Source organism: Bombina bombina, chromosome 5 (assembly GCF_027579735.1).
Source record: "Bombina bombina isolate aBomBom1 chromosome 5, aBomBom1.pri, whole genome shotgun sequence".
NCBI lineage: Eukaryota > Metazoa > Chordata > Amphibia > Anura > Bombinatoridae > Bombina > Bombina bombina.
In genome coordinates this window covers 1,059,271,366-1,059,289,827 of record NC_069503.1, presented here as the reverse complement: position 1 = coordinate 1,059,289,827, position 18,462 = coordinate 1,059,271,366, and the positions used below count along the sequence as shown (strand labels likewise).

General features: G+C 40.8%; 1 protein-coding gene across 1 annotated transcript in view; it reads right to left on the bottom strand.

The window, feature by feature from the left end:
* TBC1D31 (TBC1 domain family member 31) overlaps window positions 1-18,226 on the bottom strand; it is a 224,618-nt gene extending 206,392 nt beyond the window's left edge. Inside the window, exon 1 of the mRNA XM_053715936.1 lies at window positions 17,933-18,226. Within this exon, the coding sequence (XP_053571911.1) occupies window positions 17,933-18,009 (77 nt within the window). The 5' untranslated portion in view covers window positions 18,010-18,226. The remainder of the gene's footprint in view (window positions 1-17,932) is intronic.
* Between the last annotated feature and the right edge of the window lie 236 nt (window positions 18,227-18,462).

Sequence of the window (18,462 nt, the reverse complement as noted above, 5' to 3'; positions counted from 1 at the left end):
AGACATTGTCATCAAAACATTTTTGCAACCCATAAAACAAAAAATTTATTTCTTTGTGATGTTAAAAACAGTTCAATCCTTGAGTGCCGTATGGCTATCACAGCTATTGGATAAGAGGTGGAATCATCACCTCATGAGAATGGGCAGCAGAAGGGGTTATTTTAGTAGAACGGTGAATAATATAAGGTACGTTTTAGAGCCTTTTCACTTCAAAATCATTAATGAAGGTCTGTTTAATTTACTCTATAGATTCAGGCTAGCATTTGAAAAACGCTACAATTTACCATCACTTTACTAGATTACTTGACTAGAGAAAATTATGAGCACTGACTGCTGGTTAACTACAGAGTGTGTAAAACAATGTATGTAAAATCAGGTGTGATCAATTGTTTTCCTAGATCTCACTTTATTACCAAGATATAAAACACGTAATGAGGGGGGTTAGCACCTAAACAACACGTTCAGAGAAAAATGGATTCAGTTTAATAGATATTTGTTCGATTACTAACATGCAAGAGACAATGAGAACAATTTCTATTATAACAACTGTTTGCTTGTGGGGTTGGACAACACTCACTTTTTTAGATTTATTTAAGATCAGGTGTTTTTCTGATAGATCTAACATATATGACGTGGTGTGAAGAATGGTTTGGTCTGATTCACTGGAATATTATGTTTATTAATAGTAATGGTGGTGGGTCAGAACATGAGTGGCACTGCGTATTTGTTTTTAACGGTGTAACTGATTATTAGTGTAACAGTGGTTATATTTTCTTCTCTTGCATTGCTGGATAGGAGCTAGCAAACTATTTTATTTGTTATTTTTCAGAGTTGATGAGTAGAAAGAATCAGTATGATGTTTGTAATGTGGTAGAAGATATTAGGCATGTGCATAAATTTGTAATTTGGCATTCTTTTTGCAAACAAATGCCTAGTCTGGCCACTGACAGCAGCATTAGGTTATTTTTAGCACCAAATCTGTTAAAGTGCAGTACACAAGTATCTTTAAAGGGACAGTTTACTCAAAATGTTTCTCCCCTTTAGTTTGTTCCCAATGATCCTCTTTACCTGCTGGAGTGTATTAAATTGTTTACAAGTAGCTCCTTTACCCTTATATTGGCATTTTAAATAGTTGATTTAGCCAGTGGTATCCCCACCTATTCTGAAAGTTTGTGGCCGCAGGTTCAAGCTATAGCTAAGCTGTGTAAAAACAGCCAGCAGAAGAAATTACACTCCCAGTGGGATATAGCAGAGATAAGGTAATAAAATGTTGATTTTTGATTGTTCTCTCCAAGTACTGGTGATTGGTTTATGGACAGATATAAGATAAAGAAGCAGTTATATGTACACAATGTGATAAAGTAATGAGATCTGATTATACCTACAAGCTCAACCCATTTTATAAGGTTGTGGCTTCAAAACACAAAATAAGAGCTTTAATATACACAAACCTTAAAAAGCTAATTTTCATACATTTTTACTCTGCAGTTTTTAAAAAAACTGTAAACACATTAAGGGAAAAACTATTTTACAGTATACTGCCCCTTTAACACTAATATATATGGCACCAAAAATAGCCAAATGCATATGCCTAGAAGATATTGTATAATTGCAATATATAAAACAAACATCTGTATATTAGAAAAAGTCAATAAGTGGAATTCTTGCAAAAATAAATACATTCATTTCACTATGGTATTTTTTTGCACGTGTCCTAAAAAGTAGAGATGTGCATTTGGGCTTTGGAAGAATGCAAATTTAACCCGAATTTTGCTGATTCGTTGAGTTGTTTGGTATAAGAACAACCGAATACATTATTGGACAAAATGACTAATTGCTTAAAGGAATAGTCTAGTCAAAATTGAACTTTTATGATTCAGATAGAGCATGCAATTTTTTTTTTTTTTTTTTTTTTTTTTTTTTTTTTATTGAGGTTTAAAATAAGGCATACAAACTTCTTGAAACCAAGATAAGCAGTAGTTACATTGCAATCTCAAAACATATTAGATGGTGTGTAATATATATAACATGCCATACAATCTGTGAGCCTTTCAATAAACACAAGAGGCCACTTTTGGACCTCAAATAAGACATGACTAGGGCAGAAGGCTTTTTGGAATGTAGAAGACCACTCATGGATCTCACCTAGTGAACCTCAGTTTTATAGTAGAATATTCAAACAGACAAGGTAGATTTATATTAGAATATTGAAACAAGGGAGGAAAAATGATGTAGTTATTATACCTCATAAGATAGAGATAAATATTTCTGTGCTGACCATCATAGAAAATAGGATGATCTCAGGACATTTTGTGGGACATATTTAAGGCATAAGAGGCAAATGAATTACTGAACATTAATATGAAGTGTCCAACTTAGAACTTGTAAGGGAAACATCAACTCTGTCTTTATAACAATTAACAAAACTAGCATTAGCATATAATATACTATACAATATGATCTCAGGAATATTAAAGAACTGTACTGGATAGCTAGCTGAGATATCAATCAGAAAATTAAAGATACACTTAAGGATCTGCCCCTGAGCTCCGGTAGGTCACATACTCTAAATAAATCTGATAGTAGCTCCCATCTGGAGCAGAGGAACAGAGACAGTATATAGGGGATTGCCGCTGAGTGCTAAAAGGGGTCTAAAGTTGTGATCTCTCAAGTCTCCTACTAATCAGCAGGTACATAATTATAACGTAGAGGCTAGCTTAACCAACGTAATAGAGGGGCATACTATAGTAGAGACCACCAAGTTAGTATAGTTACCTCAAGTAGGGATGTAGGTCTGCAAGTACAATGTCATTGATTAGATTAAAGGTGCGTACATACTCTGCTTAAGCCAAGCATTGCTCCAAGTCCCCTGCAAGATTAACATGTTAGCCCTGAAACTACGCACATAGCGCACCGCCCCGGCCGCAGACAGTGCAGTATCACGCAGCAATTTAATAATAGCAGTGGGATGAGCCCTGGAAAAACCAAACAGACAAAAAAAAGGAAAAACACATATCTTGAGAGTTGCCTAGCCTATGAAAAACAACATACAAATCTGTACCTGTCTTAATAAACTTAACTAAACTACCGCCCTTTGCAGATTTACAAGGAAAGACAAAGCTAACTAAACCCCCAACAGGTTATTGTTACATAACTTTGCAAGGAACAAGTAAAACTGCGGTTAGAGGTAGTCAATTGCACCCAGTTAAAAGTTGATGAAAGAGTCACTATATCAAGTTAAGCAGGAGAACAAATAGAACTGTGTATGGAAATAAAGTATTGGGCAAAGTTCCGTTTGTACCCCGCAAGTCACAGATCTAACCAACTCCGGTGCGAGTCTCCTTTAGGCAGTCATTATGCTCAGTCAGCTGCAGGGTCGCCAAGAGTATAAGCCATGAAGATGTGGTAACACAAGGGCAGCGTCCCCACTGTTGGCCAGCCTCCCGCTTGAACAGCAGCAGCAGGTCTATGCATCGAGGGATCCTTGTAAGCTGCCAAGTCTCTAAGGGGTATGCTTTATGTGATCGTGTCTCCTCTTGATCATTGGGTGCTTTTTCAGTTGGGACTTTGCTTGCGTTTTCCCTAGTAGGTAGAAAGGCTGATCGGGTCTCCGCTGTGTCATCTCTGCTGATCCGCACCCAAGCTGTGTTATTGACAAAGTCCCGTTTGGTCTTCCCATACGCGTTGTCCCCTGATACAGGTTTCGTGTAAAGAGGTGCCTGTTTCTGATCATAGCGGACCAAGGTAGTTATATAGCGCTGGGGCCCCAAAGCGCCGTTGTTTAGATGCACCTCTAAAACAGGACTGCCGCTAGATAGTTGCTGGGATGTTTGTAGACCCTTAGAGTGAAATGTTAAATCCAGCGTTTTTTCTAGGGCCGCATGATGAGCCGACAGTAAGTTGCGCAAAGCTTCTAAAATATTAGTGGTACACTCCATGTCCGTATTGATCTTCTGTAAAAGAGCTTGAAGTCAGCACGATTTAGTTGGATGCTATATAGTAAAGCACATTAAGTGCAGCGTAACGACAGGGCCAGAGGCGTCCCGCCGGGGGGTATAGAGTAGGCCAAGATGGTGCAATGGCGCCGGGCGCCGTTGCCCGCAGCTATCCTTAAAAAACTAAGTTCAGTAGGTGCAGAGTTCAAATCACAAGGTAGTTCAAGTAAAAAAATTAAACGGATCAATGAGCTGGTATATGAATTTCAGGGTTTTTCAAGGAAAAGCTGTAGCAGCAAACAGCAGTGCGACTGAACATGGCCGCTGCCCGGAAGTTCCCCCAGAGCATGCAATTTTAAGCACCTTTCTAATTTACTACAATTTTTTTCATTCTCTTTGTATCTTTATTTGAAAAAGCAAGAATGTAAGCATAGGAGCCGGTCCATCTTTGGTTCAGCACATGGGTAGTGCTTGCTCATTGGTGTCTAAATGTAGCTACCAATCAGCAAGCGCTAGCCAGGTTCTGGGGAAAAAAAATGGTCTGGCTCCTATGCTTACATTCAAAATAAAGATAGTAAGAGAACAAAGAAAAAAATAATGATAGGAGTAAAATTAGAAAGTTGCTTAAAATTACACGCTCAATCAAAATCAAGAAAGTTCAATTTTGACTAGACTATTCCTTTAACAAAATCAATTTGTTCATTTGTTCATGCTGTTTGGCGTCACAAAAAAAAAATGAATGGAGGGGGGGGGAAATCATATTGTTTGATTAATAAGCTCCTTTGTTAGTAATAATGTATAGGGGGTTTTATCATTCATTTGTCCATCATCCCCTGTCCAATCCTACCATAGTATTACTAATTACTGATGTAAGGGACAGCTAGTCATGAAATAAATGTTGGATTTTAGTTATACAGTAGTTGTATGTTCTTTTAATATTGAAAAATTGGTTCTTTTTAATTGTTCAAATGGTACAAATCCTATAATGCAATATTTTGTTAGAATGGTCTATATTAGTTGTTCTCATTGTAAATAACAGTAACAAATCTGAATCCAATATATTCATCTGAACTGAATGATGCATGGAAAGAAATGCGGCTAAATCAAATGTTTGAAAAACTCAGAAACTAATCTTTCAGACAAGACAAATGTTTCACCCATACACGTCAATAAAAAATTAGCAAATGTGTACAAAGAATTGTAGATTGGTCCACCAACTTTAAGCATAATTATTATTATTAGTTATTTGGAGAGCGCCAACAGAATCCCCAGCGCTATAAACATAGGTGGAGTACAACAAAACATTTATAAGGATCAAACGGGTAGAGGGCCCTGCCAAAGTTGAAGTCAGCTCTTCAGAAGGTGATCTACAAACAGCTGGACTCTTAGGCTTACAAGCTAAGTGGGTTCAAGGGGATAGCAATGGAGGAGAGGAACTGGTATAAAGAAAGGTTAGTGTTGGATGTATGCATCCCTGAACAGTAGAGTCTTTAGGGAGCGCTTGAAGCTTTCAAAAGAGTCTTGTGGAGCGAGGCAGAGAGTTCCACATGATGGTAGCCAGTCTGGAGAAGTCCTGTAAACGGGAGTGTGAGGAGGTAACAAGAAAGGAGGAGAGTAGGAGGTCATGAGCAGTGCGAAGGGGACGGGAGGGAGAGTATCTGGAGACAAGGTCTGAGATATAGGGGGGAGCAGTGCAGTTGAGGGCTTTGTATGTCAGAGTGAGACTTTTATGTTTAATCCTAGAGGCAAGAGGAAGACAGTGAAGGGATTGGCAGAGAGGTGCAGCAGATGAAGAGCGACGTGTAAGGAAGATAACCCTGGCAGAGGCATTCATTATAGGATTGTAAAGGAGCTAGGCGGCAGCTGGGGAGACCAGAGAGGACAGAGTTGCAGTAATCGAGGAGGGAAAGAGAGAGGGAGAGAGTCGATTCAAATCTTAGTTGTGTCTTGAGTAAGGAAATGTCTAACTTTAGAGATGATTTTAAAAGTGGAAGCAGTTTTGGAGAGATTTAGCCTGCGGTAGTGCGAGGACATCCATAAAGAAATGTGAGAAAGACAGTTAGTGACACGGGTTAGCAAGAAAGGAGAAAGGTCTGGTGCAGAGAAGTAGATTTGGGTGTCGTCGGCATACAAATGATATTGGAACCCGTGGGACTTTATTAGGGAACCTAATGATGACGTGTACTAGTTTGAAAAGAGAAGGGGACCGAGGACTTGCGGTACCCTGACAGAAAGTGATGACGGGGCAGAGGAGGCCCCAGTGAAGGCTACACTAAAGGTACGGTTTGACAGGTAGGAAGAGAACCACGAGAGGGCTGTGTCCAAAATGCTGGAGGAATGGAGGGTTTGGAAGAAAGAAAAAAAAAGGGAGGGTGGTCAACAGTATCAAAGGCTGCAGACAGATCAAGGAGGATAAGCAGAGAGAAGTGGACTTTGGATTTTGCTGTAAGCAGGTCGTTGGTAACCCTAATGATTGCCGTCTCTGTGGAGTGATGCGGACGAAATCCAGATTGCAGTGGGGCAAGGAAGGAGTTTAATGTAAGGAAATGGGATAGGCGTGCATATACTAGCTTTTCAAGAAGCTTTGAGGCAAGAGGGAGTTGTGAAATAGGGCGGTAGTTGGATGGGGAAGTTGGATCAAGAAAAAGTTTTTTGAGGATAGTTGTGACCAGTGCATGTTTCAGAGATGAGGGAAATATACCGGTGCTGAGGGAGAGGTTGAAAATGTGTGTGAGAATAAAGGTAAGGGTAGAAGAGAGGGAGGGGAGTAGCTGTGAGGGGATAGGGTCAAGGGGACAGGTAGTGAGGCGAGAGTGCAGTATAAGTGCAGAAACTTCTTCCTCAGTAACAGGGGAGAAAGAGCTACATTTATGGCTATGTGGGTTGTGGTTGATTGCGAGCATTTATGGGGGTGAGAGAATGGAAGTATGTTGAGAGCTGATTTAGTTTCTGATCAAGTCAATTTTGTTATTGAAGTGGCTGGCAAATTCTTGAGCTGACAGGAAGTTGTATTAGGAAAACTCATATATATATATATATATATATATATATATATATATATATATATATATATATATAATATATATATATATATATATATATATATATATCCAGTAATATTTAAAAATCTCTCATAACGCTCCATTGGAAATCAGCGACTATCCCCACAATATTCCAATGGAGACAGCAGTTTAAGATTCTCACTCTTGAGGAATACGGTTACCTAAAAATCTGAAATATCTTAACATACTCGACAATGAAAGATGCCTGGGATAGATATTACATTTAACGACAGAGGAACATCATTTCCAACTCAGGCCGTTTAGATTTTGGGTTAGTAGTCATTGTGGTAATATAATAACAAATGTATGGTGGTCAGGATACATGTCATGTAATAGTGTATGCTTCAATTTAACAGAATATATATTGAATTGTCTATTTTCCTTATTAGTATTATATACTACATTATGTGTTACTGTTTAAAACAAAAGTATGGTCAGTTTGATTATTGTATTGTCTGATAAAAGTTCAATAAAGTTGATTTAAAAAAAAAAAAAAAAAAAAAAATTATGCTTACCTGATAAATGTATTTCTTTTTTGACACAATGGATCATCTTAATTACTAATGGGATATTCACCTCCTGGTCAGCAGGAGGAGGCAAAGAGCACCACAGCAGAGCTGTTAAATAGCTCCTCCCTTCCATCCCACTCCAGTCATTCGACCGAAGTTAGGAAGAAAAAGGAAAAGCCAAGGTGCAGAGGTGTCTGAAGTTTACAATAACCCACAACCTGTCTTACAAGAACAGGGCGGGCCGTGGACTCATCGTGTCAAAAAAGAAATACATTTATCAGGTAAGCATAAATTTTCTTTTCTTTTTAAGACACAATGAGTCCACGGATCATCTTAATTACTAATGGGATTCAATACCCAAGCTAGAGTACACAGATGATACGGGAGGGACAAGACAGGGAACCTAAACGGAAGGCACTACTGCTTGAAGAACCTTTCTCCCAAAAGCAGCCTCAGCCGAGGCAAAAGTGTCAAATTTCTAGAACTTTGAAAAAGTGTGAAGAGAGTACCAAGTCGCAGCCTTGCAAATCTTTTCCACAGAAGCTTCATTTTTGAATGTCCATGAGGAAGCAACAGCCCTCGTGGAATGAGCCGTAACTCTCTCGGGAGGCTGCTGTCCAGCAGTCTTATATGCATAACGTATTATACTCTTCAGCCAAAAAGAAAGAGAGAGGTAGCCGTAGCTTTCTGTCCCTTACGTTTTCCTGAGAAAATCACAAACAAAGAAGACTGACAAAAGTCCTTAGTCGCCTGTAAGTAAAACTTTAAAGCACGGACCACGTCCAAATTGTGCATTAGTCTTTCCTTCTGAGAGGAAGGATTAGGACACAAGGAAGGAACCACAATCTCCTGATTAATGTTCCGATCAGAAACAACCTTAGGAAGAAATCCTAGTTTAGTACGTAAAACTACCTTATCTGAATGGAAAATAATATAAGGAGACTTATACTGCAATGCCGAAAGCACTGGCACTCTCCAAGCAGAAGAACTAGCAAGAAGAAATAAAAAAACTTTCCACAATAACAACTTATTATCTAAGGAATGCATAGGCTTAAAGAGAGCCCCTTGAAGAACTTAGAGAACTAAATTAAGACTCCATGGAGGAGTAACTGGTTTGAACACAGGCCTGATCCTGAACAATGCCTGACGAAAAGATTGTACATCTGGGACATCCGCCAGACGTTTGTGTAACAGAATAGATAAGGCCGAGATTTGACCCTTTAGTGAGCTCGTCGATAAATCCTTCTCCAAACCCTCTTGGAGAAAAGACAAAATTCTAGGAATCTTAACTCTACTCCATGGAGTAGCCCTTGGATTCGCAGCAATAGAGATATTTACGCCAAATCTTATGGTAAATCCTTCTAGGAGCCTGAATCATGGTCTCTATGACCGAATCAGAAAATCCCCGCTTGGATAAAATTAAGCGTTCAATCTCCAAGCAGTCAGCTTCAGAGAAACTAGATTTGAGTGAAGGAAGGGCCCCTGAATCAGAAGGTCCTTTCTCAACGGGAGTCTCCAAGGAGGCAGAGATGCCATCTCCACCAGATCCGCATACCAAATCCTGCGAGGCCAGGCCGGTGCTATGAGGATCACTAAAGTCCTCTCCTGTTTGATTCGAGCAATTACACGAGGAAGAAGAGCAAACGGAGGAAATAGGTATGCTAGACTGAAAGTCCAAGGGACCGCCAGAGCATCTATCAGTTCCGCCTGGGGGTCCCTGGACCTCGACCCGTATCTCGGTAGCTTGGCATTCTGACAGGATGCCATAAGATCTAATTCCGGCTGACCCCACTTGAGAATCAGATTGGAGAACACTTCCGGATGGAGTTCCCACTCCCCCGGATGTCCACCCCTGGGATATGGATCGCCGATAGACAACAAGAGTGGGCCTCCGCCCACTGGATTATTTTGGTTACCTCAGTCATCGCTAAGGAACTCCTCGTTCCTCCCTGATGATTGATGTAAGCCACTGAAGTTATGTTGTCCGACTGGAACCTGATAAACCATAGTGAGGCTAGCTGGGGCCAGGTCAGAAGAGCATTGAAGATTGCTCTCAATTCTAGAATGTTTATAGGAAGAACAGACTCTGAGTCCAAAACTCCCTGAGCCTTTAGGAAGCCCCATACTGCTCCCCACCCCAGAAGGCTGGCATCTGTTGTCACAATCACCCAAGATGGTCTGCGAAAGCAGGTTCCCTGGGAGAGATGATCTAGAGACAACCACCATTGAAGAGAGTTCCTTGTCTCCTGCTCCAGAGTTATTCGAGGAGACAAGTCTGCATAATGTCCGTTCCATTGCCTGAGCATGCTTAACTGCAGAGGCCTGAGATGGAAACGAGCAAAAAGAATGATGTCCATTGCCGCAACCATCAGCCCGATTAACTCCATAGACTGAGCCACTGACGGCCGTGGAGTGGACTGAAGGACTAGATAAGTATCGATAATCTTTGATTTCCTGACTTCTGTCAGAAAAATCTTCATGGACAAGGAGGAGTCTATTATGGTTCCCAAGAAAGTGACTCTTGTACCTGGAACTAGGGAACTCTTTCCCAAATTTACCTTCCACCCGTGAGCTCTCAGGAAAGATAACACTATGTAGGTGTGGGATCTTGCTTGCTGAAAAGATGGTACCTGGACTAGAAAGTCGTCCAGATAAGGAGCCACCCCAATGCCCCATGACCGAAGGACTGCCAACAGAGACCCCAGAACCTTTGTGAAAATTCTGGGAGCTGTGGCCAAGCCGAAAGGAAGAGCCACAAACTGGAAGTGTTTGTCTAGGAAGGCAAACCTTAGGAACTTGTGATGATCCCTGTGAATAGGGACATGTAGGTACGCGTCCTTTAAATCGACAGTTGTAATGAATTGACCCTCCTGGATTAAGGGAAGAATGGAACGAATAGTTTCCATCTTGAAGGAAGGAATCCTGAGAAATTTTTTTAACTCTTTAGGTCTAAAATTGGTCTGAAGGTTCCCTCTTTTTGGGAACCACAAACAAATTGGAATAAAAACCCTGACCATGTTCCTGGACTGGAACAATCACTCCCAAGACGGAGAGGTCTTTTACACAATGTAAGAACGCCTCTCCTTTCGTCTGGTTTGCAGATAATCTTGAAAGCAGAAACCTGCCTCTGGGAGGAAAACTTTTTAACTCCAATTTGTATCCCTGAGAGACTATTTCTATCGCCCAGGGATCCTGAACGTCCTGAACCCAGGCCTGAACGAAGAAGGAAAGTCTGCCCCCTACCAGATCCGGTCCCGGATCGGGGGCATGCCCTTCATGCTGTCTTGGACTGTTTTCCTTTGTTCCAAGACTGGCTGGGTCTCCATGTAGGCTTAGACTGTTCCTGCTTAGAGGCAGAAGAATTGCCTTTGAAATTTCGAAAGGAACGAAAATTGCTCTGTTGTCCTTTTTGTTTATTTCTCTTATGAAATGCACACAGCCGGTTGCCACTGCAGACCCTGGTGTACATAAATCTTCTTGAGTAACCCCTCTAACTTCTTATCCATTGGATCCTTGAAAGCACAACTATCCTCTATGGGAATAGTAGTTCTCTTAGCTAAAGGTGGAAACGGCTCCTTCTACCTTAGGAACAGTTTGCCAAGCCTCTTTAACCGAATCGGCTATTGGAAACATTTACTTAAAATATAGGAGAGGGAAAGAAAGGAATGCCCGGTCTCTCCCATTCCTTAGCAATGATCTCAGTGGCTCTTTTAGGAACTGGAAATACATCCGTGAAGGAAGGAACCTCAAAATATCTGTCTAGCTTACTAGACTTTGGAGGGACAACCACCACTGTGGAGTCGCTATCATCCAAGGTAATTAAAACCTCCCTGAGTAACAGGCGAATGTGATCAAGTTTAAATCAGAAAGATACCACCTCCGAGTCCGTCAAAGGTAATAGATCTTCTGAATCTGAGATTTTGCCTTCAGAAGCTACTGCAGTACCCTCCTCATCAGGTCGTTGGGAGGATACCTCCGAATTTGCAACAATTGCATCAGAGACCTCGCTTACTGCAGGATTGGCTTTCCTCTAGCGTTTGCCGTGCAACATTGGAAAGGCAGACAAAGCATCAGAAATAGTAGAAGACATGAGAGAGGCTATTTCTTGTAACGAAATCCCAGAAGGGACTATAGCTGAAGCGCAGGGCACTGCTTGTGGGGGCAGTAAATTTTGGGACACTTGGGGAGAAAGCTGCGGCATATATTGACCCTCATCAGAAGACTCTTGGACAACATCTGCCTTAGAGGAGACTGGCTCTGAAAAAAATTGTGTCCCTATAACTCACAGTCCTTTCAATACATGAAGGACAGAAAGGGATTGGTGGTTCCACGTTGGCGTCAAAACACAAAGCGCAGGTGACATATTGCACACCCCCTTGGTCCATACTGGTTCACAATTTGTCAAATATTAAAGAAAAATCTTCAAAAGTATTGGCAAATAAGAATTATAAAAACCGTTACTGTCTCTTTAAATACAAATGGTTTTCTTTTTCACTGCAGATTGTTAGATTAAGAAATGATTTCCCTTTTTTACTATAAATGGTTTATTTTACAAACAAATAAACCTCTGCACCTCAGCACTCTGCTGAAGTGCTCCTACCTGACTAACGATCAACCAAATTTCCTCAGATGATCCGTATCTCAGACTCCGTTTTTACTGCAGATTGAAAGTAACAACGATACTCTGTCCAAAACGGGGATACCGTCTTTGTACTAAAAGCGCATGAATACTGTCACCATGCAGCTCTAGGACAGACCGATAAATCCCTTCTTTGATGTCGCACTGATTCCTCTCAGTAACTACAGCGCTATGCAAGTGGCGTGCAAAAACTGGAAGGACCGCCCATCGTGGGCGTAAACTATGCCGTTCTATTGCAATGTCTTGAATAGAAAGTGAAACCATCAGAGCCATTCCGAAACCTGTTAGATTAGCAGCTTAACTCCAGCCCCAGTGCCTGCTACATAACACTGCCCAAACACTTTCTCCTCAGGAAAGAATAAAATGTCCCAACATATAGAGCCATTTCCTACAAAGCCCCTTATGTTCACTGTGTGCTAAAAAATATTCTGAGTCTCCTTGTGCCCCAGAAATTTAAAGTAGCACTTACCTTAGCTTCTGCCTGGCAGCTCTCAGGCTTGAGAGGTCCTCTCCCTCACATCGACCTGAGGATAATAAAATGCTGAGTCAATAAATACCTCAGACTGAAGGATATAGGGCAACAAGAAATATGGGAGGCGCAGTGAGAATTATGTCCCACAAGTTCCCATTGCTCTAAAGCCTCTACTGAAGAGACTGATATGGACTGCGCCCACACCCTAGGACAAAGCAGCACAATCTTGCACTACTTTAAAAATAATAAACTCTTGATTGAAGAATCTATACTAACACCTCACTTTACCTATTCCTATCACTAACGTAGGCAAAGAGAATGACTGGGGTGGGAGGGAAGCGAGAAGCTATTGAACAGCTCTGCTGTGGTGCTCTTTGCCTCCTTCTGCTGACCAGGAGGTGAATATCCCGTTAGTAATTAAGATGATCAGTGGACTCATCGTGTCTTAAAAAAGAAAAAAGTAGCAAATGTGTATAACACCACCAAAATTCCAATCACAACATATACAACTACCTCTGACAGTACATATATTTTGTTGGGGTCAAGTAGCAGGTCAAATCATTATATACCTCCCAAACACTGACTTAGATTACAAGTAAAGTACAAAAATGTTAGTGCTACAATTTTTTCAATCACTTTAGTCCAAAGTTATTTTTTATAATTCAAGCTATAGTCTAATGTGCTAAAATCTGCACGTTAAAGGGCCATAATACCCAAATGTTTAAACACTTGAAAGTGATGCAGCATAGCTGTAAAAAGCTGACTAGAAAATATCTCCTGAACATCTCTATGTAAAAAAGAAAGATATTTTACCTCAAAAGTTCCTCAGTAGCCACCTCCCATTGTAAAGGATTTCTAAGCAGCATTTTAGTGTGTCTGTCCTGGGACATCTGAAGGGATGAGCATCGTGCACTCTCATCTTATTTCACCAATCAGGTAAAGGAAGTTTACAATGAAATCTCATGAGAGTCAAGTCAAATCTCATGAGATCACAGTAAAAGTTCATGACCTCAGCACTGCTGATGCTGATTGGCTGCTGTTCATTTCTTCATTTTTTTTTAATTTTTTTACCTGCAGCTGGGAGCAGTTGAGTATAACTTTTTACACAGAACTTACTCTGCTGAGCTGAGGAGATTGTGAGGTAAAATATCTTCCTTTTTTACATAGAGATGCTCAGGTGATATTTTCCTGTCAGCTTTTTACAGTTATACTGCATCAGTTTCAATTGATTTAGCATATGAGTATTATGTCCCTTTAAATAGTGCAGGTGCCTCAATTCCTTCACATAATACAGTCCTGGCCAAAAGTTTTGAGAATGACACAAATATTAATTTTCACAAGGGCTGCTGCCTCAGTTTTATGATGGCAATTTGCATTTACTCCAGAATGTTATGAAGAGTGATCAGATCAATTGCAATTAATTGCAAAGTCCCTCTTTGCCATAAAAATGAACTTAATCCCCAAAAAACATTTCCACTGCATTTCAGCCCTGCCACAAAAAGGACCAGCTGACATAATGTCAGTGATTCTCTCGTTAACACAGGAGTCAGTGTTGATGAGGACAAGGCTGGAGACCACTCTGTCATGCTGATTGAGTTAGAATAACAGACTGGTAGCTTTAAAAGGAGGGTGGTGCTTGAAATCATTTTCTTCCTCTGTTAACCATGGTTACCTGCAAGGAAATGGGTGCAGTCATCATTGCTTTGCACAAAAAGGGGTTCACAGGCAAGGATATTGCTGCTACTAAGATTGCACCTAAATCAACCATTTATCGGATCATCAAGAACTTCAAGGAAAGAGGTTTAATTGTTGTGAAGAAAGATTCAGGGCGCCCAAGAAAGTCCAGCAAGCGGCAGGACCATCTCCTAAAGTTAATTCAGCTGCGGGATCGAGGCACCACCAGTGAAGAGCTTGCTCAGGAATGGCAGCAGGCAGGTGTGAGTGCATCTGCACGCACAGTGAGGCAAATACTTTTGGAGAATGGCCTGGTGTCAAGAAGGGCAGCAAAGAAACCACTTCTCTCCAGGAAAAACATCAGGGACAGATTGATATTCTGTAAAAGGTACAGGGACTGGACTGCTGAGGACTGGGGTAAAGTTATTTTCTCTGATGAATCCCCTTTACAATTGTTTGGGACATCCGGAAAAAAACTTGTCCTGAGAAGAAAAGGGGAGTGCTAGTCTGGTATCATGCCAACAGTAAAGCATCCTGAGACAATTCATGTGTGGGGTTGCTTCTCAGCCAAGGGAGTGGGCTTACTCACAATTCTGCCTAAAAACACAGCCATGCATAAAGAATGGTCCAAAAAAATCCTCCAAGAGCAACGTCTCCCAACCATCCAAGAACAGTTTGGTGATGAACAATGCATTTTCCAGCATGATGAGCACCTTGCCATAAGGCAAAAGTGATAACTAAGTGGCTTGGGGAACAAAATATCGAAATGTTGGGTCCATGGTCAGGAAACTCCCCAGACCTTAATCCCATTGAGAACTTGTGGTCAATCCTTAAGAGGCGGGTGAACAAAAAAAAACAAAAAAAAAACAACACAAATTCTGACAAACTTCAAGCATTGGATTATGCAAGAATGGGCTGCCATCAGTCAGGATGTAGCTCAGAAGTTCATTGACAGAATGACAGGGCGAATTGCAGAGGTCTTGAAAAAGAAGGGTCAACACTGCAAATATTGACTCTGCATAAACAATGTAATTGTCAATAAAAGCATTCTACACTTATGAAATGCTTGTAATTATACTTCAGTATACCATAGTAACATCTGAAAAAAAATCTAAAAACACTGAAGCAGCAGACTTTGTGAAAATCAATATTTGTGTAATTCTCAAAACTTTTGGCCAGGACTGTAGACTTCTAAAGGGGCATACAGTAAAATTCATGACAAAATATTAATTTTCATTGTGCACATATATATTCCTTTAATATCACTTCTTGTATTTAAAGTGAAGGTCCATTTTGATGAATTAGTGCCCGGTTTTTAATAAACCTATTAAAAACAAGGGCACTTTAATTCATCAAAATTGACATTTCACTGTTTTCTACAAAAACTTACTTTTTAATCCTGAATGCCGCCCCTGAGATTCCCCAGCCGTCGGAAGCCTCTGCAGACGTCAGAAATTACAAATCAGGCTTCTTCCAATCACAGCTTCCCCCCGGGGGAATCTTGGCCTGATGCAACGCTGTGATTGGAGGAAGCCGGATTTGTCATTTTGGACCTGCGAAGAAGCCCTTAAAGTGCCCTTGTTTTTAATAGGTTTATTAAAAACCGGGCGCTAATTCATCAAAATGGACCTTCACTTTAAGATCTAGTGAAAACAATTGATGTAACCTGATATAACAAAGATCTAATCAACTGAACGATGTTTCTTTTAAAATTTTGATCTGGAGAGGCTAACCCAGCTGAGGTCAACACTAGTGCATCTTGTGATTGGCTATTGACTGTCACATGGTACAGGGGAGGGAAAAATTTGATTAATTTTTGATAGAACATATTATACTGCTTATTTGCTATTGCAGTTTTTTTATTGTGTATTTAGTGGTACTTTAATAAAAGTGCTCTAATGCGACAAAACATTTTATTATTGCATTAAAGTGATGATAAATTTGAGCATTTTTCAAATGAATCTATGGCCTACATGAAAAGGACCTTAAATTCACGATTCTGACGTGACTATGTGTTTAACATAGTTTTGTTTTGTGCATTTTTTTCTTTTTACGAGGTGATGTTTCCACCACTTATCCGATAGCTGTACTAGCCATACAGCACTCAATGGTTGATTTGCGTTCGGCTCCAGGAGGTTTATTAGTAGAACAATGCACAAAATAAATCAAATTGCAGCGTTATTTAAAATTACTTACCTTTTTCTTCAGCAAAAGCCGGTGTTCTGGTAAGAGGCCTAACTTTGTAAAAGAGCGAACCATGTCACTTCCTGTGACGTTTAATTAGCTGTTTCACACATTTTTGACCTAATGCGCATGCATGCCAGCGTCACCACATACCTGGCCGCATACGTCACTGCTAAAATATTTAGAGCTGTGAAATTCAGGAACCCTTTTTAGAACGCATGCGTGGGATTTTGTATCACAAATGGTGCGCTCATGGAAAGCTGTTTATTAGGCTCCTCTGCAATATTCGAAACTCCGCTCCACACTGCAAGTATGTCTCCCATTACTACTACTACTGTAAAGCTGAGTCTCTGTGCATGAGAAACAGCCCCCGCCCCGCCACTCAGGTTTAGCCACTGCTTCTGATGATCCAATGCAGCTTTTTACAGGCTCCGTTCAATGTTATTATCTTCTGAAAGATCATTAAAGATAATGACATTGAACGGAGCCTGTGAAAAGCTGCATTGGATCATCAGAAGCAGTGGCTATAGCCGAGTGGCGGGGGGGGGGGGCTGTTTCTCATGCACGGAGACTCAGCTTTACAGTAGTAGTAATGGGAGACGTACTTGCAGTGGGGGGCGGAGTTCCGAATATTTTGCTGAGGAGCCTAAAAAACAGCTTTCCATGAGTCACAAGCATGCGCTCTATGAAGGGTTGCTGAATTTTACAGCACTAAATATTTTAGCAGTGACGTATGCGGACAGGTATCTGATGACGCTGGCACGCACATGCGCATTAGCTACAAAATGTGTGAAACAGCTGATGAAACGTCACAGGAAGTGACATGGTTCGCTCTTTTCAGAAGTTCGGCCTCTTACCAGAACACCGGATTGGCGATCGCCCGTCCACAGCTCCTCTGTACTTACTTCAGCAAAGACGAAACAGGCTTCCTCCAATAATGGCGTGCACCCCAGAGCGTCCATCTCATGAGGCCACGCAGTGATTGGAGGAAGACTGTTTCGTCATTGCTGTGCTAAGTAAAGCATGAGAAGCGGGCGGTGGATCCCCAGTCCGGCTTTGCTAAAGAAAAAGGTATTTTAAAAAAATAAAATGCTGCAGTGTAAAGTTTCATGAATGAAAGTGCCCCTGTTTTTAATAGTATTTTTAAAAACCGGGCACTCATTCATGAAACTTTACATTCACTTTAAGGTCTTTTTAATTTAGTCCTTAGAGTTTGAAAAACACTTTAATTTACCATCACTTTAACGATTGCATGGTGCTATAATTTGTAGCGGTTAAACACATAGGTACAGCCAAGCAATCGGTCGTTACAGTTTTTTTTTTACTAGTGACACTATTCTGGTTTTAACAGGTTATTAAAGTGTGTAATAAAATAAAAATAAACAAGAAAACAAACAGCCAGACCATTAAAATATACATATTTGTCCCACCCCTACAACACACTACATTGTGTTTACCCGTCGTTAGTGGCTGGAGTGGGCTTTCTGTGCCAGATCTTGCCAGTCTCTCTGCTTCCCAGGTCAGTAACTTGCATTTTCCTAAGAAGGACGTAGACTTCTGCTCACAAATCCCGAAAATAACAGCACAGTTGCGGTGGAATTCGGTACTTTGTGTGTCACAAGGGCATGAGCACCGTATGCAGGTGATCTGTTAAAATATAGTAAAGTTCTGAATCTGGTGATTATAATAATAACATTGCTACAATAGTTACTAATAGTACAAAACTGCTTCTATGGATCGACTATATAATGATTCCGTATTAATGTGATAAACAGAGTAAGTGCATTATACACCGGTGCAGTGTATCTGTTACAGTGACTGCTCCGCCCTTACGTGACAACCCCGGGAGCAATGAGAAGATCAGCGGGAAATTCAAACCTACACAATGTATCAGTGTCAAAGTACCGATCAGAACCAAAGAAGAAATACCGGGACCGGACAAGGAGGTTCTTTAGGTTGTACAGCGGCTATTTACACAGACAGTTAA